Below are 25,486 nucleotides of genomic sequence, written 5' to 3' on the forward strand. Positions count from 1 at the left end.
CTAAAGGTGGAGGGGTTGTTGGAAAGCTAGGAGGAACAGGACTTTCTGGTTTTTGAAGCAGATGTACAATGTAACTTTATCCTTATATTCTTAGATGACTACAACTACAATTAAGGTAGTGATCTAATAAGCTTGACAAAGGTACAACACAAAAAAACCACACAACATTTGTAAAATGACTCTTGTGGGACATAGGTTTGGATTAAGAGCTTTCCTGAGTCAACATAGGCAAATACATCTTTAGCATAGAAAGGAAGTTGCTGCAATTCACACGAAAGAGGAGAGATGAGGGAAGCATGAGCCTTCAAGAAAAGCTTTTTGCTTGAATGATTCAAGTTTTTTGGAAACAGGTGAGGAAATACGGTGCCCTGGAACTAGATTATTTGCAGAAGTAGAAAAACTAAGATAATGTAAATAAACAGAGTACAACACTTCAAGGTTTCAATAGTAGCAGTTTAAACAGAGGCATAATTTAAAATTGTAGGAGCTTTGCCCCTGGGATCTCTAGATCTTAGTAGTGGTGGTCTCAGTGGAGTGGAACAAACAGAGCAGATGGTTCTGAAATATCAAGGGCAAATAACACACTTGAATCTATAAATCAGAAATAAAGGAATTGTACACAACATTAATATGAAAAGCGGTGGCAATCGAGAGTGAAAATGGTCTGTGATCACAGAAGCAACAGTTCACCTCTTCTATCTTTAGATAATGTGACCATGTGGATCATCTCACTGATACATTTGGAGACTAATGAGGTAAAAACATGCACTGCTGCAAATGCAAGACAAGGGAAAGGAGCAAGTTGCTTCAGGCAAACGTGGAAATGTTCCTTTCAGTAGCACTGAAGTGCAATCTTGATCAGCTGTGCAGAAACTGTGGTGAAGCCAAGCCTAAATTGTGGCGGGATCTGTGTTTAAATTGGCATAAACCTTTGTCTCTGCTAGCAGAAGAGGAAGTTATATATCCTATCTTCATGTGATCCTTAACCCAGCACAAACTTTTTTACGCAGTTGTGCAGTAAATTGAATTGTGTTATTGATGTAGCTGAAGGTTATGAGAAAAAAAGTACCAAATGGGAAGAACTGTTTAACCCAGCACTACTTCTGAGGGAAAAAGGATCTTGGTCTGTGGTTTGATATAGTCAGTTCAGTTTTAAAGCTCCTAGTGCCAGATCAAAAACGATGGGGCTCCATGGTACAAAGCAGTGAATTTGATCCACAGTTTGAATTTGCTTAAAACAAAGCCCAAAAGATCAGGATTACTTTATGCTGATTAGTTTTATGCTAATTAAATCTCTCTTACAGTTGGCACAACAGCAACATGAGATCACACAGGCATCGTCAACTTTGTATTTTGTGTCCTGACCTAATTTAGTTCAAGTGTAAGAGTGGCCTTGCATCTCACCCAGATCAGGTTGGTCCTGCTGAGTGACTCAGTGGCACGCACACCTAATATTAAGTTCAGGGACCTGTGTCCTCTTTGCACTGTGGTTAACAAGTTTAGTATATGGGTCAGGTTCCATCTTCACTTGTATGAGGATATACAATCGAGCAGAGAAAAAATGATGGTGGATTAAGTGTATCTACAACATGGCCAGGTAATTGTGATGTTATTACTATAACCTTGTTCTACTTGCCCCAATCCACAGCTCCTATTTTTTGCCTGTATCTTTCATAAGGTTATGTTCAAAACTGGGTCCAAACCTGAGTGCTCAGCACTATTCAAGGACACCTTGGGTTAAAGACTTTGTAAGACTCAGTTTGGCAGCTGTTATTGCCAATGCTTTAATTGTACTTCTGTGTAATAAAGAATTTGCAGGGTGTTATTTGCACTTTTCTGTAAGGATGGGACATTGTGAGTTCTTGGTTAGGGACCAGATCTTCCTATGGGTTCTACAAAGTCTGGCTTAGAATTTTTTTAGTAGGTGCTGCCCGTTACTATAATTTGATTGCAAGTTAGATAACAGTTATTTTATTATCCTCACACCTAGTAGAGGCAAAGAACGTATTGAGAATTTCAGCTGGTTTTGGCACAAAGGCATTTGTGCCTGGCTGTCCTGGCTTTAGAGAAATGTGAGAACATGATCTAACTACACCCAGGAAAAGCAGTTCCAAGTGTGCAATGAAGACACATTGTAAGGAGGCAGAGGTTTTTTCACATTTGAGATTGATGGTATTGAAAGAACTTTCACCATCCTTTGGCTTTTTGGCTGTCAAGTGGGAATAACAAGGTTACCACATTTTACAGGGGTGACTTGAGGGCAAATACTTTACAAGCACAAGATACTTGGTGTCATAGGCTGGACTCGATGATCTTAAAGGTCATTTCCAGCCTCCGTGATTCTGTGGTTTAAGAGTGCTGAATTCAGCACCTTTGCAGGGGATTTATCCTTTCTCCTGGAAACATGAATGGCAAGAATCCCTCCGGAAAGAGCAAGGATTTGGAGCTGGGGACAAGAGGCAAGGCACGGAAGCAAAAAACATGGAAACCAAACTGCTCCACCCTGTTCCTTCGAGGGGGAAAAGAGCCCACGGAGCGCCTAAGGGCCCCCCAAATATACAGAATGCTGGGGCTGGGGAGCTGGGGAGAAAGACACCGGTCATCGCGGAACGGGCAACGGCGGGGGCGAAGAACTCCCGCTGCAGGAGGCGGGAGGAGAATGGTCCCGACAGCCGGCAGGGAGCGGCGGGACCACGGGAAGCAGCGACACTACGGCCTCCCCGCCGGGCGGAAGCCTTTCCCCTCCGCCGGGCTCCCCACCCTCCGCCGGGAGCAGCACCTCCCCGCCGGGAGCAGCACCCCCCCCGCCGCCGCCCGCACCGCGCGGCGCGCAGGCGCGCTGGCAGCCAGCGCCACGCCGGCGCCTGCGCAGTGGGGCCGAGGCCCGGCGGGCGAGCTCGGTGCCGCGGGGCTCCGGCACCGGCGGAAGGCGGCGCTGCTGCCGCTGCGCGGAGCCCGCCCGGCCCCGACACAAAGGCGAGGGCGGCTGTGCCTGCCGCGGCGCTCGGCCGCCCGCAGTCCGCTGCCCCCGCCGCACCACATGGCGGTAGCGCCGCGGCTACGCGTAGCGCCGCCCCCGCGGAGCTAGGCCGGGGTGAGCGGTGGGCTCCCCCTGCTCGCTCCTCTCCTGCCCCCGCCGGTCGGCCCTCTCCGTCGCTGCCGTCTGCGGGAGGAGCGGAGCGGGGCCCTGTGTAGCCCCGCCATGCTGTCCCCGCACCGCCGCGCTCTCTGCCGCCCGTGGCGCCGCCGCCGCCGCCCGGCGGGGCTCCTGCCCGCGCTCCTGCTGCTGGCGGCGCTGGGGGGCGGCGGCGCCGCGCTGCCCCCGGGCTGTAAGTATGACGGCCGCCCCAAGAGCGCCGGCAAAGCGGCGGCAGGCGGCCCGGTGGAGGTGAAGGTGGTTTGCAGCAACCTGGAGCTCGCTCAGGTCCTGCCTCCCGAAGCGCTGCCTAACCGGACGGTCACCCTGTGAGTACCGCCCGCGGGTGGGGGGGCCTTGGCGCGACGTGGACGCGGGAGGGAGGGGGATCGCGGGGAGAGGGAGCGCCGGCCTGAGGTACCGTGGGGCCAGGCAGGACGCGGGGCGCGCTTGACCCTTTCTGCTTCCGGGGAAAGCCTCGGGAGCGGGTTTTCTGGGGACTCTGGTTTTCGTGTTTTCCCTCTGCTTCCCCGGATGGTGGTTTCGGAGGGGGATAAAGCGTCCCCGTTACTCCCTGGCGGGGCGGGGGGCGGTGCGGAGCATCATCCCCACACCCTCCCACCCCTTGCTCCTTCTCTGCTGGGGCTGCTCTCCAGCGCAGTTCAGGCGGTTCGGAAAGCTCAGGTGCTCCTTTATTAAAAGTAATTCCACAATTATATATATATATTTTTTTTAACCTCTGAATTTATTTATTTATTAGCGTCATGAGAAAGTAGGTTTTGGAGTCCTGTCCTTTGAGGTAGTTTTAACAAATGAGCGTTAATAGAGAGGGTGAACCAATCGGCCTGCGGTGGCTGGGTGCACCTGGTGTTTCAAGGTAGCGAACAGCAACTTGTTTGTTGCAGTTCCTGATAAAACCAGCCCAAAGGATTTATTTTGTTTCTTCTTCGGAAAAAAAAAATAAAAAAATCAGTTTACTTCCACGTAGCAGTAGGTGTTCTCTTTTTATGTGGAAGGCAATCCTAGCTCACCATTTGAATAACAAGTTTCGAACAGGATGTGCAGCTTACTCCAAAGTAAGAAATAAGTTGCTATTTGCTTAGATATGAGTGTTCACATGTAAAGAGAGGATTTGCAAGTTGTTTTTCTTCTTGAGCGGTTACCTAGTAGTTCATAGAATCATAGATGCTTTATGTTGGAAGGGGCCTTTAAAGGTCCAGTCTCTCAGCCGTGGGCAGGGACATCAGCAGCATTGGATTTCATTGGTGAATGGCCTTCAAGTGGAACCCTCTCCCTTTTTTAGAGAGCCTTAAAGTGGGAGACTGAAGTGCAACCGAGTAGTATGCAAGAAAAAATTGATGAAAATAAACTGGATTATGGGGTCTAGCTTAAAATACTTAGCTACTTAACTGGAAATCACAGGTTTCAAAGATCTGCCAATAATCCAGGTTTGATAAGTACAGAATATATGTGATTCTGAGAGCAACAGTCTGCTGCTTTTGTGAGCCGTGACAGCACTGAAACACCAAGGAAGGGCTTCCATCAGGAAGTCTCACTGGGGTGTGTACCCAGTCAGTGGTAGATGTATGGATCTCGACCTATGAGTAAAAGAAAAGCCAAAAAAAGGGAGGTGGTTAAGTATTTGTTCTTGCTTGGCAATCTGTAAACGTTGAAAATATTTCAAAATTACCTGTGAGAGGTGACCAGAAATATTAATATCTGAAGTTTCTGAAGTTTTTGAAGCAGAAGATAAAGCAAAATGCAGAAAGTGACAACTGTTTGAACAATAAATCTTTGTTAGCATCAAACGCTTTGTAACTGGTTAGCTATTAAAGATATAGTAGTATCCATTAAAATTTTGAAAAAAGTAGATGTTAGTATGTTTGATACACTGAAGTGGATTTATGGGAGTCTTTTGGTTCAGAAAACTTGGTTTCACGGCTCTGATTGCTGTGAAACACAAGCAGATATCAAACACAGCACCCTTGCTGTCAATGGGCCCTTTGTTCGTAATTGCAGTGACAGAAGAATTTGGAAGAATGGTTCATCTCCCATCTTGATTTTCATACTCCTTCATTATCTAGAGTGTATCTAGGGCATATCTTCATACACTAATCAGTTGCTTTCAGTTTTAACTGGCCTTTGAAGTTCATGATAACTTCCAAAACATTTATTTTTCCCCTTTAAAGTTTTCAATAGACATAGCAACAAGCAGTGAATTTTTAATTGTTATTTGTACTAAATATCATAACTGTGTTAATACAGTTAATATGAGCACACACTTTGAAATTTTACTTAAAATGTAAGGCAAAGATTATTAGAACAATGCTCCTGCTTTTTCTAAGAGAGCAAACATAATAATTTTTGGGGTTAGGAGCTTTCAAGTTTCATGACTTTTGAGGCATGACTTTCCATAGATCTGAGAGATTTCTTATTCTATTTTATTTTTTTTTTTACTGAATCAGTGTCAACCTGGTTAGAAAGTTTTGGTGATTTATGGGGTGTTCTGCCAAGTGCCATTTTCACTAACATGTTGATTAGCAGTGCTTGGTTAATCGTTATCTAATCTTTAGGCAAAAAATACTTCCCCCCCCCCCCCCCAAGCCAATACTCAGAATCACAGTATTTGGTGGATAGTGAACGGTTGTCTGCTTAGAGTCAAACTGTGCTGAGTTATCTTGAATCTTGATTCTTGTGGGATTCTTCTATTAAGATAAGTGCTAGTTCTATTATAGCTTTTTGGATTAGTGGATCGCTGCAGAGATAAGTAGCTGAAAATAGAATCATAGAATGTCTTGGGTTGGAAGGGACCTGTAAAGGTCATCTAGTCCAACCCTCCTACAATAAGCAGGGACATCTCACACTAGAACAGATTGCTCAGAGCCCCATCAGGCCTGATCTTAAATGTCTCCAGGGATGGGGCCTCCACCACCTCTCTGGGTAGCCCAATCCAGTGATCCACCACTCTCTTGTTAAATAACGTTTTCTACTGTCCGACCTAAATCTACCCTTCTCTAGCTTGAAACCATTACCCCTTGTCCAATTGTTACATGCTCTTGTGAACAGGTCTTCCCCAGCCTTCTTATAGGCCCCCTTCAGGTATTGGAAGGTCTCTGTAAGGTCCCCCAGAGTCTTCTCTTCTTCAGGCTGAACAATCCCAACTCCCTCAGCCTGTCTTCATAAGAGAGCAGCTCCAGCCCTCTTGTTGTCCCAAAAGCGGGGTCCTTTACCCATTGTGCAAGAAGCCAATCCACGCACAGTTGAAATATTTGCTTTACTATCCAGTTCTGTGCAGAACAGGGGGCAGGGGGCTATTTCACAAAGCAAGATCAGTTTCCTGAAATGCAAGTGCTACTTTTATACCGAAAGATGTGAGAAAGAACTTTATCTCTAATGTTCTGTCACTCGTGCACATGATTTGTTAACATCCCTTGCTTCCATTTAAAGTGGCAATGCTCAGGAATTTCACTGTACATGCTCAAAGAGTGGGGGCTTGTTGTTAGTAGGGGTCCTTCTAACCTGTGGGTGTGAATTTTAGTATGCTAATGGCTCATTAAGATATCAATATGGTAATTTCAGTTACTCAATGTATTTTTCTCCAGTGCTCAAGGCTGTAACCAAGATAAGCTGTGGGGAGTGCTGCATTCCATCCCTTACATCTGTCTGGCAGGTGTCTTGCAGGTCTATCTGAAGGCGAGGCTGTTCAATACTTGGGGAGTGCTTTTCTCTAACTGGAATATGGTTTTGTCTAATTCTTTCTGTTTCTCTGTTATCTCGGCCCTGTTTTTATTCTGTGTCCCCCTTGTATTCTTTTTTTCCCAAAAATTATACTTATTTCAATTAATAAGTGATATCACATAATTTTTATGGCCCTCCTCTGGACACACTCCAACAGGTCCACATCCTTCTTGTGTTGGGGGATGGACACAGAACTCCAGGTGAGGTCTCACCAGGGCAGAGTAGAGGGGCAGAATCACCCCTCTCGATCTGCTGGCCACACTTATTTTGATGCAGCCCAGGATGGGGCTGGCCTTCTGGGCTGTAATTGCACATTGATGGATCATGTCCAGCTTTTGATCCACTAGTACTCCCAGGTCTTTTTTTTTGTGGAGCTGCTCTCTAGCATGTCTTCCCCCAGCCCATACTGGTATCTCTGGTTGCCTCAGCCCAGGTGCAGAACCCTGCACTTGGCCCTGTTGAACCTTATGAGGTCTGCCTGGGCCTGCTTGTCCAGGTCCCTCTGGATGGTATCTCATCCCTCTGGCATATCAATGTCCACACCACCCAGCTTGGTGTCATTGGCAAACTTGCTGAGGGTGCTCTCAATACCACTGTCAATATCATTACTGAAGGTATTAAACAACACTGGTCCCAGTACAGACTCCTGAGGGACAGCACTTGTTACAATTTTCCATCTGGACATTGAGCCCTTGACCACTATCCCATGGGTGCAACCATGCAGCCAATTCCTTAACCACTGAACAGTCCACCCATCAAACCCATATCTCTTAAACTCAGAGGGAAGTGTGTTGTGGGGGACCATGTCAAAGGCCTTGCAGAAGTCCAGATAGATGGCATCCATAGATCTTCCTTTGTCCACTGATGCAGTCACTCCATTGTAGAAAGCCACTAGGTTGGTCCAGCAGGATTTGCCCATAGTAAAGCCATGCTGGCTTTCTTGAATCACCTCCCTGTCCTCCATGTGCCTTAGCATGTCTTCTAGGAGGACCTGTTCCATGATCTTTCCAGGCACAGAGATGACTCTGACAGTTTGGTAGTTCCCAGGGTCCTTTGTACCCTTTTAAAAAATGGGTGTAATATTTCCTTTCTTCCAGTCACTAAGGACTTCACCTGACTGCCACGACTTTTCAAATATCATGGAGTGTGGCTATTGATGGCTACAAGCTGTTCAGAAAGGACAGGAGAGGAAGAGAGGTGTTGCCCTGTATATAAAGAAGTGGATAGAATGTGAAGAGTTGTCCCTAAAGACTAGCTATGAGCAGGTTGAAAGCTTATGGTTAGGAATTAGGGATCGGGACAACAAAGGGAGTCTTGTAGTTTGAGCCTACTACGGGCTGCCCGATCAAGTGGAGCCTTTTGATGAAACCTTCTTACTCTAGCTCAAGGATACCTTTATGAGAACCTTTATGGTTCAAATAACTTCTTGGGTTTTTTGAGTGAGCTAGGGATGACTCAAATGAAGTTATTATAGTACTTCTGGAAATCCTGATTCTATCCCTATCACTGATAAAACTCTTAGACTTTCAGTAGATTAGCTGCTGTGTATTTACATATATATATATATTTTTTTCCCCTCAGTGAAGTTTTTTTGAGGACAAAATTCTCTAAAAATTGCAAAAATAAGAGAAATAGTGGAAATTAGGATGCTTTATTGGCATCTGAAGATGCTGGCCGAGTTCTTTCATTCTTGCACACCACCGTAGGTGGTTTGTAATGATATTGATAAGTTGAACAAAGTAACTTAATTTCTGAAATGCCTTGGCATTTGTTTGCCATGAAACGTATTATTGTCATTAATTTATGTCAGTATTAGCTAGAATTTTTAGTTATAATTCAGAAAGATTATAATAATTTTATTTAAATTGACAAGAGACAAGATAAGTTTGTTTAATGATTGAGGAAGGAAAGCAAACACTGGAAAAAGATTATTAAAGCATAGAGGGATGTCTTAGGGAGAATAATGTTTAGGATTTCTGGCAGTACTGTGAATTGAGATTCCTTTAGAATCCAAGTAACTGGTGCTTTACAGAGCAGTTAGGTCAAATTCCAAGGGGATCTCAAGTTTAGTTATAGCTAAGGAAGGGACTTTTTCATAGCCTTATGTAATAAAAGTTGTTTGGGATGCAAATGAAGGGTGTATCTACATGAGCACCATAGATGACTTTGACCTTTGGAGTTTAACCAGTCAGTTGAGATGCATTGCATGTGAAGATAAAATGAATGTGACTCAGTGCTTTGTCTGACATGCTCTGTGTTTAGTTAAATCCTAATGCTGTTTCCCTGAATCACATTTAAATGAGGAATGTGCTATGCTCTTGCTATAGAAGTCTGAGATAAGGTACCCATTGCAGTTGTGTGTGTTTGATGCAAATTCAAATCGTGATGTGATAACTTACTGGATATTAGCTGTTTGATCTTTGGAAGAGATTGTGTAATCCCACGGAAGGCAAGCCCATGAAGTTGTAATCCTTTTTTGTTGGGAAATTTTAGTTACCTCTTGCACACTGCCTATTCTATAGGAACAGGAATCCAAATAAGCATAAAAACATATATATTCTGTAAAGAATTGTGTTTCTGAATTAGGAGCCTTACTGGTCAGGAAACAACTTTGCTTACCCTTATATCCTAATGGGAACATGGAAGTATCAGTGTTTGCATTTACAAGTGCTAGAATTTACAAAGCCGAGTGGTAGCCTATATTTGTGTTCAGGACTCTTCAAAGATATGCTGAACTGGGTTGCTGTCAAAAAACATCTTAAAGTGTCAGGTTTTTCCAGCTCCAAATAATATTAATGTTGAACTACATACATTAAGCAGCTAAAAGACATACTTATTTTGCCTTCCAGATATTTGCACAGCCTTTCCATTTGTAACACAAATTCCTAAATTCCAGAAGTTTCAAAGCAAAAGGTCACTCAGATTTCAAGGAGTCACTTGTATCACCATGTGGGATTACACTGTAATTATATGAATTACGTATAGTTACATGAGTAATTTTTTCTTGTACACAAAAGTCTTGGGTTATAAAGGAGATATTATGTAATGACTTACAGATTTATTATTTTTAATTTTTTTTTTTTTTTTTTGTGAGATGATCTGATACTTTGCTAAACTGTTTTCATTTCCTTTGTTATACTTAGTTGGGCCTTTCTCTATTCTGTGTTTGGAAAAACGGGTCCTTTACCAAAACATTGCCAAACAGGAGGTATAGGCATAGTAAAAGTCTTCTGTGGAAGTTTGCCTTTTCCTTTTAAGTAATTTCCATTATTATCTTGAAAGTACACTTGACAGCTAATCCCTTTTTTTGTTAAAATAGTCTATTTTAGACTGTTATAAGTGCTTGGGCAGTGATAATATTTTTTTTTAAAAAACACAAAAGGCTAACAACTCCTGTTAGAACTTAACTTAAAATTTTCTTTGGTCAGAGTATACACGGACTGTGCAAAATCTATTTTACTCATGAACATATGGCAGTACAGAGATAGTACTTGAAAATTGTTGTATCCACAGTTTAGTAATTTGCAAGTACTTGTGCATGCCTTTTATATCTGACTCCTAAAAGTCATTAGTGATGTTTCATTTTTTGTTAGGCTTGTATCTTAGTAGCCCTTTTCAGTATATATCTGTCAGATCTTATATGCCTTTTACCTTGTTAAGAAGATTCAAAATCTGATTCATGCTTTGCTGTATGCCTTATTCCAACACTGAATTGTGGGGTTATTATTATAGGATATTGAATACCTGTGGTATTTTATGATTGTGTACACTTTTGTGTATATTTTGAGTATTGTAAGACAATTCGGAGCTCACAATTTAATCAGCATTTTCTTCTAAATTGCAATATTTAGTTCTACCTAAATAACTATTCAACTTCAGAAGACCATGTTATGTTGTTAGCATGTGTTTACTGGGATACCCAGTCAAGTTTGAATAGGGTTCTCTTGCTTCTTTTAGTGTTGAGTAATGGCTTTAACATGCACGTTGGGTTGTAATCGGTAATAGTCTTTATCAAATGATGATTGTATCAATGCAAGCTGATTTTTAAAATATATCATTCTTCTGTATAAACATTTTTAAATTGTTTTGGATGCTTTTCCTGATAACGTTATTGTCATTTTGATTAAATGTATGAAATAATTAGAAATGTGGCTTCTGTTCCATTGGTACAGCTGTAAGGAGTTGTTCCAAGCCTGGGGGGCAGATTTTGAATGAGAGCTATGTATTGATTGTTGCTGAATTAAAAATAAGGGTGGAGAACAGAGGTTCTGCAGAATTCTGCAGAGTTCATTTTATTTCTCATAATGAGTATGAATTCCTATTAATTATCTGAGCCACAATGTTAATATAGAATTGCCCAGTACCTTTATTCCCATTAAGATATCATTATAAGCAGTGCCCTTCATGTGTTTATTAGTCCTTCAGTGAGTACTAAACTGTTAAATGCATTATGCTTTATCTAGCCTCAGAGATATTTTTCACTTTCAGGACTTTTTAAATTATAGTCTTTTATTGACCAGCCATACTCCTGTTTTTGTTTCTGTTAAGCAAAACTTAAAATTACTAACATTTAATGCCAAGAGGTATAGAAATAGAACTAGAATTTGTGCTGCAGTGATGAAGAACGAACAACTATGTGTATCTTGTTCCTTTTTGCTTGCAGTTTGTGTTTCCAAAGTTATTTTTGTAATTTAAAACCTGTATGGAGCTGCAAGGTTAGATTTTTCAGAATTAATGGTTTCCATATGTACTTTGCAAGGGCCAAATATGTTGCAGGTTCATGGATTTGTCATTACTGCCTTATTTAGTCTTAATCTTCACCATAATAGTCTCTGTAATTTCTGAATCTTGACAGTTTAAATGCTTTCTTTGTACGAATAGTTAATCAATGAAGATTAAAAACAGTTGAGTGGTTTTTTTCATTTATAATAATAAAAATTGTTTTAAATTTAAGAACTTCAAAGAAGAAAAAGTATGGTTTTGTGAGTTTCACTTTCTGCAGAGATACAGTTTTTGTAAAAATCTTAAATAATGTATTGAATATCTTTATTCTTTAACACAGAAAATAGGTGAGAGTTTTATTTTTGCCTTTGTATTTCTCTGTTTGGCTGTTTAGCAGTGAAAACTGCAATGCCTTCTTGCCTTTACAGTGCTCCCATGGGACAGATACTATCTATTAATTACTGTTGATATGCATGACTTTGTTGTGACTCCTCCTTTGGTAATGACACAGGGCATGTCCAGTGGTGCGCTACAGTACTGTCCTCCAGATGTCCAAGCTGCTTAGAGTGAGTGGGATGCCAGTGCACTGCAGAGCTGCTAGGTCCCAAGTAGAGTACTTGTTTTAGTGGTGTGTGATCCAGGCTAATCAATTGGAGGGCCACAGAAATGATCAGAGTGGAACACAAGCCCAAAGGGAAAGGCTGAGAGTGTTGGGGTTGTTCAGCCTGGAGAAGAGAAGGCTTCATGAAGACCTTATAGGAGCCTTTCAGAACCTAAAGGGGGATTCTAAGAAAGATGGGGCCAAACTTTTTAGCAGGGCCTGTGGTGATAGGTCAAGGGCTAATGGTTTTAAACTGGAAAAGGGTAGATTTAGACTAGATACAAGAAAGAAATTTCTTACACTGAGAGTGGTGAAACACTGGGACAGTTTGCCCAGAGAGGTGGTAGATGCCCTATTCTGGGAATCTATTCATGGAAATGTTCAAGATCAGATTGGATGGGACTTTCAGCAACTGTATCTGGTTGAAGATGTCCCTGCCTGTTGTTGTGGGGATTGGATTAGATGACCTTTAAAGATCACTTTCAACCCTAACTATTCCATGATTATGTGAACTGGCTTACTGAGAGATGGGCAAGAATTCTTGGAAGTTCAGCAGCTTCCCACAGAATCAGTGAAGGCAGGATTAGTAACTGGATGCCAGTAGGAGAAGATGGATCATGTAAGAAAATGGTAGTGGCATAACAAAGTCTGGGAAAACTCTTCGCAGATAACACTCACGTCTTATTCACGCGATGAGCTATTTCCATCTGAGGAGATGAACACAAAGGTGTTTTGTTTTTTTTTTCTTTTTTCTTTCCTGTCAGATATGAGAGTTTGTTATTAGTTAGCCTAAGTTGTTGCAGAATAGATTTTACCTTGAAACTTTATATCGGGCAGAGTTGGCAAGTTGTACTCAGATTTGTAAAAGCGTTCTGTAAGACATACCAACAACTGATTCTAATACCTCAAAGTGTTGTTTTAGGGTAACAGCTTCTGATGTTAACAGGAATTTAAACCAAATCTCAGAATTGTGTTGGAACATTAGTTTCCATGGGTTGCAGTGAGCTGACTTTACATCTGGAGAAGGATGGTCCCTTTCCACACTGTCTTCCTGCTCCTGCTACAGGGATGATCAGGTGAAGGATCTTCCTATGAGTGCAAAAAGTTACATCCACATCCTGCTGCCTGTAAAACTGTAGCCAGAACTGGAGCTGGTGTCTTGGTACCTTCATCTCCAAGACTCTTGCTGTGCGGGTGTGGTTTTTCTTTCCCTTCCCTTGCTCCTGTACTAGCATTTGTTTGGCTCCATGCCTAGTCAGTGCAGGGAGTTAAACTATTCAAAAACTGCTGACTTCTGCAGGATTAGGATATACATTTTGGTGAAAATGTATCTTGGTGTGGCAGCAGTTGATAGGAAGCACTTGCTGACGTGTCTAGACAATGCACTTTTTAGAGAGTACATATACCTGACAGGAAATGTAAATACATGTGAGGCATATGCTATAATTAATACTGCTGTGATATGACACATTCAATGTATTGGCCATAACAGCTTAAGTTAGGAGAGTCTGGCTAGATATGTGTGTGTGTGCAGTATTTCCTGTGAAGTGAGTTACTCTCTTGAGTGCATGTGTGAAGGTTGGAGGATATGATAAACTTATACTGAATTGCAAGTCAGTGAGAATACTAAAAGTGTACATCTGGTGGATAAAAAGTGAGAAACTCAGGAGGCAGTAGAAGGGAGGGGGGAGTAAGACGGGAGAGTTAGAAAAAGTTGATCATAATTTCTTAAACTAATGCAGATGCTGCAGATGAGGTGGGAGGGAGAGAGAACTTGGAGGAAATTTCCCAGAATGTAATGGTCATAAGGGATACGTTACCAGTGCTTTTGGTTAGCTTTAGAAATGGCAGCTCAGTCTTCAAAGAAATTGGATGTTACAGTGTTGTCTTAGTTTTCTCTTAGGTAGGCTTTCCAGCCTGCGGTAAGTACTAGACAGAGATGTTTTGTTGGTAAGGTTATAATTTAAAAAAAATTCTTTTGGTAGTAATATCACTTTCAACAACATTGCTACTCATTTTTGCATTCTTTTTTGCCCCTAAGTTTTGTTGTTTCTCTAAGATTATTTTTACTTAGTACTTTTGCACAGAAAATTAATTGAGGTACTGCAGTGATTGCCACCGTGTTTCACTAGAAATAAAGAATTTCTATATTTAAAGAACTGTCTGTCCTTAGAGAAAGGCAATAATAAAGTATGTGGCCGTATACTGACTATCAGTTAAAGAAATACCTTTAATAGCAGTGCACAAAGTGAGCATTATTGCTTGAATGATGCAGGGATTGTGTAGAGAAAAAGTCTTACCATTACATCATCTAAAGTCAGCACATTCCCAGTTAAAAATGGAGCTCTATAAATAGGCACAGTTTTAATTCTGTAATTTCATTATTTCTGAGTGTTTTAGTTTACAATATTAATGTTGTTTAATATGCATAATAGTGAAATAGTACAGGAAATCTTTTATCTGTTGCAAACTTCTATATTGCAAATGTTTTATTGCTGAGCTTCCTCAATTCTAATATTTTTGTTAAATTGGAAAATACTGTCCCCTTTTGTTAGGGGCTTTGGAAAGATTTAAAACTCTCTGTATACAGCTTGTGGAGTGTTTTCATTTCAGGGTTACTTCTAAGGAAGTACTGTTTATGTCCTTTTCCATCTATTACTGCTTTCCCTTTGACACCAGTAACTCACTAGAAGGCAAAATGCTAACTGTTGAAAAAAATACTGGGTTTATATCCTTGTTAAATCACAGTTTCTGCAAGATAAACTTGGAAAAATTTATTTCTTTTTGCATGGTCATGGCTTTCAGCAGACAACATTTTTCTTGGTTGCACAGATGGTTGTTTTAGTCTAACTTCTGCTGGTGGCCACTTTCCAGTCCTTAGAGTGTACAGCCATCATCCTGAAATTATCTGATTTATTTTCTATTTCCTGGCACTCCATTTGAGTCTCTTAAAATGTGTTCTGGAAGTTACTTCAGCTTTCTACCAGAAGTTACACCATCTCCCAGCCTTCGTACAGGCTTCTTGGAGTGCATTTTGACTGTTTTTAAATAGTGTTAATGGATGTGTGTCTATTTTAAATAGTATCCTATGAAGGGATTAATTTGTGAAGTTTGGAGATGCATTCTGAATTCCTGTCTAGTTGACTGCTGTCTTAGTGGTGACTGTTTTATAGCTGACAAACCAAAATGATTCATATAATGAAACTTACCACCTTTTTTTTAATGCTAAAATCAGGTCAAGCCTTGATTTACTTTTTTTGATAAAGCAGAAAAAAAATAAGAGCAAGACTATTACATCACCTTTAGTGATGTGTCTGTTGCTAAAAGGACAAACTTCGGGTTTGACTGCGTAGTTATGTTTTGCATGCTAGCAACTGGGCATCTATGGCTTAGAGTCTCACCAGTAAGTTAGAGCCAGAGTTGAGTTTCCTTACAGAGTTTTGCCAAATTCCTCTGCCGCTTTATGGAACAAAAGAGAAATGGCTTTCAGATCCAGGCTGTATACAAGAAAGCACACTTCAGCAGTGTTCTTGGAATGAATGTAAAGCTGAAGTCTCTCTCTTTTTTTTTTTTTTTTTTTTTTTTTGTGGGGGTGGGGCTGTGGTGGTATTTATTTTCTTGAGATGCATTGATTCAGATCGCCTCTTTGTCTCTGCAACCATTCTGCTCACTCAAAGGAGAAGGAAATGTATTACTTTAAGGTGACATGAGGTGGTGTCCATAATGCTTTTTAGAACCTACTTTTCAGCTGTGCTTTCTTCCACGTTTTTATGTTAATTCCTGTGGCTGTGTGTTTGCAAACAGCAGTTCCACATTTTATTTTCTGCTATGCAAGAACTGGACAATAAAGATGCATTTGTTCCAAGCAGTTATTGCTGATTATCGAAAGGAAAAAAATAAAATAAAATAATTTAAAAACTGAGCTGGAGGTTGTAAGACGTAGAGAGCAACAGTGACATTTGGTTATGGAAACCACTTCAGGAAATCACCAGATATCTTTTATGTTGCAAACTCACTTGTTAAAAAGAAGTTGAACAAGATGAACATGAGTAGCTCTCTACCATTTTCCATTTAAACTTCTAAATGATGGAAAAGTTCACGTATTTCCAGAATTACTTGCCTCTTAGGAGAAATTATGTTCTTAAAGTAGTAACTTAGAATTATTATTGATCACAAATAATTTTCTGTGTCTAAGTGGTACATAATAGTCCATAATTTCAAATTGTGAAAGTGACTATAAAATGTCTACTTTGAGGTGAATACTTTATTGTGTTTTGGCTTCTTATGCCACATCCCTTAACACTTCAAATAATGTATAGACTAAATATATTAACAGCAAGTTTTAAGCTGCATTTTTAAAAAAAAAATTACACTTGCAACATTTTTCTGTGATGAAATGTCTTAGGTTATATGGACTGTTCTAAAAGCTATCATTTATTGTAAAATTTTATGGTTGAGAAACTAACAGCCTCTGCAGAGAAAATACTAGATCAGGCTGACTATAATTTGTACATCACACTACAGAGGAGAATTTACCTAGTGCACAGATAATCAAAGGCTTCTACTTTGGGCCTATTATTTTATAGGCAGTGTCAGAAAACTAATTTTTTATTTAGTTTAAATTTAGTTCAGCCAGTTACAGCTGCTTTTGAAGTGATTTCTGCCCCATTTTGAATAGCTTCTTTTCCTGGAGGACTGCCAGTAAAATCAATAAATCTTAAGATTACGTCAATTATAACTAAAATTGAAATAATTTCTGTGCTACCAAAGATTCTAATTTGCTTGCTTGTATTGATTTGGATGTTTTTTGAACCTAATGTTTTTTCTTCTTATTTTATCTCTAAGTCTGGAATTGTTCTGTGTTTTTTCTTGCTGCTGCTGTTATGCCTTATGTTCATTTTGCATTAACTATTAATAAGGGTTTTTTAGAAGGTTCTTCTCTAATTTCTTTGTAAATTATTATTTTTCTTCCCACGTACATACCTGAAAACAGAAAGGATGTTGAAATAAAGGTGTACTTTGCTCTGAATAGATTTGATTGCAGAATGAAACCTGTATCTACCATTTCTACAAATAATACTTAATATTTAAGTTAAAACCTTTTTCTCTTTCAGTAGAAGTGAAAGTAGTTTCAAAGATTTAGGATATGTGATTTTAATGCTTCAGTTAAATTTTACTAGTTTTACAGGCATTCCAAAATGTAGATTATTATTACTACTACTATTACAAATATGATTGTATTTATCACACTTGCAGTCTTGCAAATGTGTATTTTGTTATGTGTTGGACCTTCCTTGATGCAAGGATTCATTGGAATACATGTAGATTTCTGAAGAATACTTGGGTTTTCTTGACTTGTTGTCATGGTTTAAGTCTGGGCCAGCAGTGAAATGAATGACAGATTGCTCTCTGTTAACCCCCTACTTGTACATCTGTTTTTAAAAAATACTGACTGTATTTAATTCATTTGGTCATCTAGGTTATCACAGCTGCAGCCAAGGGGCAATTTTCCTACTTTCCTTCCTGTAAGGTAGCTTAATGTATTTGACTCAACTGTATTTTCACTAGAGTAAATTTTATAAACTGACACTTTAGTGGACATTATAGGCCCAAACAACAGCAAATTCTCAGTATACTTTTATGTATCTTTTTCTCATCCTTTCCCCCATTCCTGTGATCAGTCTTCACCTCAGGTTAGCTGTATGTGTAGCATACTTTGTTGATCATGCTTTTGCAGTTGACATCTAAATCTGTTGAAAGATGCCTTGGGTAAATGTGTAATTTAATGTTAGTTGCTTGTGGAGCAGTGAGCACCAGGAATGACCTGAGATGAACTGCAGAAATACATGGTATGACTGTAAGGGGAGGAGAACGAATGGGATCTCCCTCTCTTAGCTTCGATACTGTAACCTAGGTTGAATGACTTAATCTTCCAGAATTTTCAAACCTTCTGTCAGTCTGGAAATGGAAAGGTTTTAAAATAATTTGTTCAGCTCTCTTGATTTTGCGCATGTGAGATTGAGAGAGAGAGATTGACTTGAAGCCAAAGCTTTGAGACAAAAAATTGCCTGCCTGATGTTTGTCTTAACCACAGAGACTTGAGGCAATCTTTGAGAAACCTGGAGAAGAAAACTACTTAGTGTAGTATATGGTTGTGTCAAAGTGATGCTGTTTTCATAGATTGGTATTTCTGTATTTTAGTTTTATCTTATTTGTGATCTAATCCCTGTCATTAGATAATAAATTGTATACATCTGTGGGAAGAGGGATATGTGTGTTTGGTTTATGACTGTTATAAAGGATATAACATGTAGTAGCCTGGAAAGAAATCTCCTAGTGACAGTTGTAAGTGTGGAAGTAGTTATCTGGCCTGGGGATGTAATTGGCCTAAGTGAAGAAGTGCATGGACCAGTTGGATCTGCAGGATGCATTTGATAGAGGACCTGTCTGAAATTGAAGTTACTGTACCAGAAGTTGTGGAACAAACTGACAGAGTGAATGAATTTCCAGGACAAGATGGTGTGCACTGGAGACCTTTTAGAAGAACTCGGGGATGAAGAAGTCAAATGATGAATGTTTGAAGTCTTGCTTTGAATTAACTTTATTTTTGAGGGCTGGCAAATGCTGTGTGTTTTGGTTTTTTGTTTGTTTGTTTGTTTTTGTAAGTGCATCAGAAGTTTAGTGGAACTACATGGTTCCAATTCTGATGTTTGTGTTCAATAAATTGGTAGAATTTATAATAAATATACTGGATACCTGGACAAAGAGAGAGAGAGATGTACTCTGGAAAATTTCATAGAATCATAGAATGCCAGGTCAGAAGGGACCTCAAGGATCATCTGGTCTGAACTTTCTAGGTATTACTATAGTTTATATGGGATTGCACAGCACCCTGTCAAGCTGAGACTTAAAATGGTCCAGTGTGAAGAAATCTACCACTTCCTTTGGGAGACTATTCCAATGTTTGACTGTCCTTATGGTGAAAAATGTACCTCGTGTCCAATTGGTATCTCCTCAGGATCAAGTTGTGCCCATTACCCCTTGTCTTTTCCATGTGACTCCTTGTAAATAGGGAATCTCCATCCTCTTTGTAGCCACTCTTTAAGTACTGGAACATTGTAATAAGGTCTCCCCTAGGCCTTCTTTTCTCAAAGCAGAACAAACCCAGTTTTCTCAGCCTCTCCTTATATGGCAGGTCTTCCAGTCCTCTGATCATCCCTGTGGCCTTTCTCTGGACTCTCTACAGCCTGTCTGTGTCCTTCATGTAGGGCAGGGACCAAACCTGAAGGCAATACTCCTGGTGTGGTCTGACAAGCACCGAGTAGAGTGGAATGATGACTTTATCTCTGCTGGTGATGCCCTTCTTGATGCAGCCCAGCATCCTGTTGGCTTTCTTTGCTGCTGCAGTGCACTGTTCACTGATGTTGAGCCTGTTATCCACCAAGACCCCCATGTCCCTTTCCAAGGGGCTGCTTTCCAGCCACCTGGATCCCAGTCTGAGCTGCACTCCTGGGTTATGTGTTCCCAGGTGCAAGTCCTTAGACTTCCCCCCCATTGAACTTGATAAGGTTTGTGCTAGCCCATTCCTCCAGCCTGTCTAGGTCATCCTGGAGGGTAGCTCTCCCTTCTGGAGTGTCAAGCTCTCCTCCACTCATATCAGTCCCTGGGGTTCCTCACTTGTGAACAGGTACCAGTTTGAGGATAAACTATTTACTGTCACCCTCTGGGTATGGGCTGTCGGCCAGTTCCCCACCTACTGTACAGGCCATTTGTCAAGGTTGTAACAAGTCAGTTTCTCCAGGAGGAGGCTGTATAGGACCGTATCAAAAGCCTTGGAAAAGTCCAGCTAGATTATGTCCACCGATTGCCCTGCATCAGCTGAACGAGTTCCTTTGTTGTAGAAGGCAATCAGATTTATCAAGCATGATTTGCCCCTGATAAATCCGTGTTGGCTTCTCCCAATCTGATTTTGACCCAGGGGCATTCAATAGGGCTACCACAATTACCATAGTTGACTTATATACATTCAAGGTTTTCCCCTAACATAGAATCATAGAATCATAGGGGTTGGAAGGGACCTCGAAAGATCATCTAGTCCAACCCCCCCGCCAGAGCAGGGTCACCTAGAGTGCATCACACAGGAAGGCGTCCAGGCGGGTTTTGAATGCCTCCAGAGAAGGAGACTCCACAACCTCTCTGGACAGCCTGTTCCAGTGCTCTGTCACTCTCACAGTAAAAAAAAAATTTCTGATATTCATCTTAAACTTCCTATGCTCCAGTTTGTATCCATTACTCCTTGTCCTATCACTGGTCATCACTGAAAAAAGCTTAACTCCATCTTCTTGACACTCACCCTTTACATATGTGTAAACATTGATGAGGTCACCCCTCAGTCTCCTCTTCTCCAAGCTGAAGAGACCCAGCTCCCTCAGCCTTTCCTCATAAGGGAGATGTTCCACTCCCTTAATCATCTTTGTGGCTCTGCGCTGGACTCTTTCCAGCAGTTCCCTGTCCTTCTTGAACTGAGGGGCCCAGAACTGGACACAATACTCCAGATGTGGCCTCACCAATGCAGAATAGTGGGGGAGGAGAACCTCTCTTGACCTACTAACCACACCCTTTCTAATACACCCCAGGATGCCATTGGCCTTCTTAGCCACAAGGGCAGATTGCTGGCTCATGGTCATCCTCCTGTCTACCAGGACCCCCAGATCCCTTTCACCTACACTGCTCTCCAGCAGGTCAGCCTCCAACCTGTACTGGTGCATGACATTTTTCTTCCCCAAATGCAAAACTCTACACTTGCCCTTGTTAAACTTCATCAGGTTTTTCCTCGCCCAAGTCTCCAGCCTGTCTAAGTCTCTCTGAATGGCAGCACAGCCTTCTGGTGTGTCAGCCACTCCTCCCAGCTTGGTGTCATCAGCAAACTTGCTGAGGGTACATTCTGTACCCTCATCCAGGTCGTTGATGAACATGGAGCGCAACTCCTCCACCTCTTCTCCCCTGCCTGTCTTTATGAAACAGCCTATAGCCGTTTATCATGGTCCTCCAGTCATGTGAATTGTCCCACCATATTTCAGTTCTTCCTGTGATATCATAATTATCTGACTGGGCACACAGCTCTAGTTCCTCCTGTTTGTTTCCCAGATTGTGTGCATTTGTATACATACGCTTCAGGTGGCTAATCTTTTGTTCTCATTTCAGTAGACAGATGAGGCACATTTTATACTACTCTGGTTGGCCTGATTTATTCCCTAATCGGCTGTAGTGGTGATGGTGAAATGATCATTGCCATTTTTGGATCCCTGCCCCCAGGTCCTTCAGTTTAAAGCCTGCAATTTACATCTCTCGTAATGGGAAGCTCTTCCACAAACCTTTGGGGTTCTTCAGAATCAGCAAAACATTTACAAGGATGATGCAGTTGATGCAATGAGACATTTTTCAAAAGGGATCTCTCAGTCCCTCACCAAAGGCATTTGATGAAAATAGTATGTCAGCATGAAAATGAGGATCATTCTATGATCAGCAAACTTGCTGACGAATAAGAAATGATGTGGAAATAAATGGGTAGCCTTCTCAGTGGAGTGGAATCTTAGAGACCTGTAATGCACAAGAGATTTGCTGCCATTCCACGAGATCTGGACAGGCTGGAGAGTTGGGCAGGGAGAAACTTGATGAAATTCAACAAGGGCAAATGTAGAGTCTTGCATCTGGGGAAGAACAACCCCATGTACCAGTACAGGTTGGGGGCTGACCTGCTGGAGAGCAGTGTAGGAGAAAGGGACCTGGGGGTCCTGGTGGACAGGAGGATGACCATGAGCGAGCAATGTGCCCTTGTAGCCAAGAAGGCCAGTGGCATCCTGGGGTGTGTTAGAAGGGGTGTGGTTAGTCAAGGAAGGTTCTCCTCCCATTCTCTTCTGCCTTGGTGAGGCCACATTTGGAATATTGTGTCCAGTTCTGGGTCACTCAGTTCAAGGACAGGGAACTGCTTGAAGAGTCCAGCGCAGAGCCACAGAGGCAATTAAGGGAGTGGAACATCTCCCTTATGAGGAAAGGCTGAGGGAGCTGGGTCTCTTCAGCTTGGAGAAGAGGAGACTGAGGGGTGACCTCATCAATGTTTACACATATGTAAAGGGTGAGTATCTGGAGGACAGAACCAGGCTTTTTTCAGTGATGTCTAGTGATAGGACAAGGGGCAATTCATGCAAACTGGAACATAGGAGGTTCCATGCAAATGTGAGAAAAAACTTCTTTACTGTGAGAGGTTGCCCAGAGAGGTTGTGGAGTCTCCTTCCCTGGAGACTTCAAAACCTGCCTCCACATGTTCCTGTGTGATGTACTCTAGGTGAGATCCTGCTCTGGCAAGGGGGTTGAACTAGATGATCTTTCAAGGTCCCTTCCAACCCCTAAGATTCAGTGATCATTATCCCACTATTTAGATATGTGACTTGTCTGCATGTTGAATACTATTTGAATTCTGGTGGTCTTCTCTCAGAATATTTTGAGTTTAATAAAGCTGAAAAGCACTCAGAAATTATTAAGGTGGCACAGAATGGCTTTTGTGTGAAGAGTAATTAAGTAAAATATGAATCTTCTATCTGGTAGGAGACCATATAGGTTTCTACATGTGGTAAAGAGGTGGTAGATAGGGATCTACTACTGCTTGTTTCAGTGTAAGAAGTGGGAGCATCAAATGAAGCTAGCAGGTGCTGTGTTCAGAACAAATGAGATGAGACGTTCTTTATGGAATGGAGTTTTGTACTGTGAAACCTGTCATAAGGAGTGTTGTGAATGGCAAAGTTTTACATGATTTGAAAGGAAGACAGGCTTTTTTTGTGACGGAGAGATTTGTAGCTGATTAGAAGTCCTTCTAAGTAAGGAATCATCCAACTCTACAAGGGATTTCCTAACTTGAGGATAATTTGCATCGGCAGACAACTGTGATTGGAGAACAAAGTACTTGGCTAGGTGGGCCTGATCCAGTTATTCATGTAGAGCAGCAGAATTGTGGTTGTGTGGTCCTTGAAGAAAGGATAGATAGAAGTAAAGGAGTGCTTACTGAGCTTATTTGCAGATGTTTTTAAAAGATTGCATTGTGAAGGATGAATGTGTGAAGAATGGCTGGGAAAGGTAGCACAACATGAGAGAAGTGAGTCTTTGTGAGTGGCTGAGATGATAACTGAAGAAATAGGGAACAGGAGATATGCTGTGTGGTTTTGAAACCAGAACGTTGCATGTGTAGATTGGTTGTTTAATACTTCATTTTCTAGCACACCAATTCTAATGTTATGTTATAATCCTAGAAGGGTGTGCTTTCTTTAGTATGTTCATTATCTAAGCTTGCATGATACTTAGATGACTTGACATAGAAAATCCTCTTTCTTCTTCATAATATTGAAACAGTGCTGCTATATACACATCAGACATTCAGCTAGGCATTGTAGTTGGACATAAAGGCTGTTAAAAATATTTGCATGAGAAGTGCAAGCTGCAGCAGATAATTTTGTTAACAAGTTTATAATATCTTGTCCTTGTCTGTTTTTGTCTACAGGATTCTGAGTAACAATAAAATAAGGGAGCTGAAGAATGGTTCCTTCTCTGGATTACACCTTCTTGAAAGATTGTAAGCAGTTCTTTAAAAGCTATTTTAATTTTTAAAATTAAGTTATATACTGTTTATATTACATTAATAATTCTGAGAACAAAATGTCTTATTTAAGAGAGATGTGTTCTTTGATGCAATTGAAGAGTTGAAATTAAGTGTGAATGGAATGTAACAGCATAAAAGGATAATCTCACCTGTGAATGAGGTCAGGGCAGTTGCAGTGGAAGGGTCACTGGAATGCTACGACAACTGGATTAATAGGAAAACTTATGTTGTAAAGAAAATTATTTTTTTAATTTCTTATGAAGCATCAAACCCTTTATCAAATAGTTTTTAAGTGTATTTTTAGGGGAAGCAGATGTATTAGAGCCTCTGAAAGAGGCTAGATTCATTGTAAGTTTGACATTTATTTTAACAGTTTTACTTCTTTACAACTCCAGTATATGCTGGATGTATTGGGGGAGGGAAATGGGAGTGAGTCTGACAGGAGTAACTTGTTGGACACCTTTTGCTTCCTGTTTTCACTTTCCCTTTCAGATGATATATCACCTATGGGATAAGAAGCTGCATTGTAGGTTCTGTTATGGTCAGCTTTTTTCCAGCTGGTAGAAGGTCAGGATTGGCAGGTTGATCTACCTGGGAGCAAGCAGAAACTTTGGAGATAAGGATTTTTCTAGGTCATTTGACTGGGAAGGTAGCCAGTTTCATAATCATCTCAGAACATCTAGGAAGAGTTCCAAATGACTTCTGGCTTCAGGGGATTAAAAGTATTTTATTCTTCCTCTAAAATGTGAAGGCTGCAATCCTGGTCACCTGGCCTAAATAAATTCAAACACTTCCACTATTCCATCCCCCACATGCCAGAAGAAAGATTTGTCTTCGCACTGGCAGATGAGCTTTATTGTAGAAATAAGCCATTGTGCCAAAGGAGCAAGGTTATCAGCAGTGATGGCATTCTAGACTTTTGCATGTTATTTTGGCATCCTTGCTTAGGTAATAAAGGCATCTGCTGACAGTTATTATTTGTTGTAACTTGTTACAGTTTCCAGACAGGAAATACTTGAAACTTTAATTAGTTTGAGATGATGATTTGCATTTTCTCTGGTATCCAAGTCTTAATTTTCTTTCAAATAATAAGAACCCAGCTTTCTTCCATTTAAATCCTGTAATTTGTAGGGATATTTTAGGTTATTTTAATATCTTCTTTCATGAAAAGGAAAATAAAGCAGTAAGGCAGGCATCATGTTTTGAGCATTTAAAGTGATCTGGGATAACAGTGTGAGATACATCTTATCTGCACTGGTATATACGTTACTACAACAAGAAATTATTATTAACTGCCAGGTGTCATAATTATAGAAGAAAGAATAGCTAGCATTGTACACTAGTCGTTAATGACCATCTCCTCTGTGTACATGACTTATTTAAAACAATATTTCTTTAACCACACTAAAATAAACTTTTCTGCTTTAAATACTCTTGTGACCTTGGACAAAAGCGACTCTTGTAATTAAAATAATTTTTCAAACTTTAATGAATAGTCAATAATAAAGGGAAAAAGACTGAAAGCCACAGTAACTATTTTAAATGTTAACATTATGCTCAGCAGTTTCAAATTATATTCCTTAATTTACACTGTGATAACTTACATGCCTTTAAAATTGCACTTTTTTGACAGTTTCTT

At 40.8% G+C, this 25,486-nt stretch overlaps 1 protein-coding gene across 2 annotated transcripts in view; it reads left to right on the forward strand.

Annotated features, from left to right (window-relative positions):
- The first annotated feature begins 2,984 nt into the window (after nt 1-2,984).
- Nucleotides 2,985-25,486, forward strand: part of ADGRA3 (adhesion G protein-coupled receptor A3) — a 62,707-nt gene continuing 40,205 nt past the window's right edge. For both annotated transcript variants that reach the window (XM_051617682.1, XM_051617683.1), the window contains exons 1-2: nt 2,985-3,465; nt 23,749-23,820. In XM_051617682.1, the coding sequence (XP_051473642.1) occupies nt 3,203-3,465; nt 23,749-23,820 (335 nt within the window). In that variant the 5' untranslated portion in view covers nt 2,985-3,202. The remainder of the gene's footprint in view (nt 3,466-23,748; nt 23,821-25,486) is intronic.

This window comes from Apus apus, chromosome 4, assembly GCF_020740795.1.
Source record: "Apus apus isolate bApuApu2 chromosome 4, bApuApu2.pri.cur, whole genome shotgun sequence".
NCBI classification, from domain to species: Eukaryota; Metazoa; Chordata; class Aves; order Apodiformes; family Apodidae; genus Apus; species Apus apus.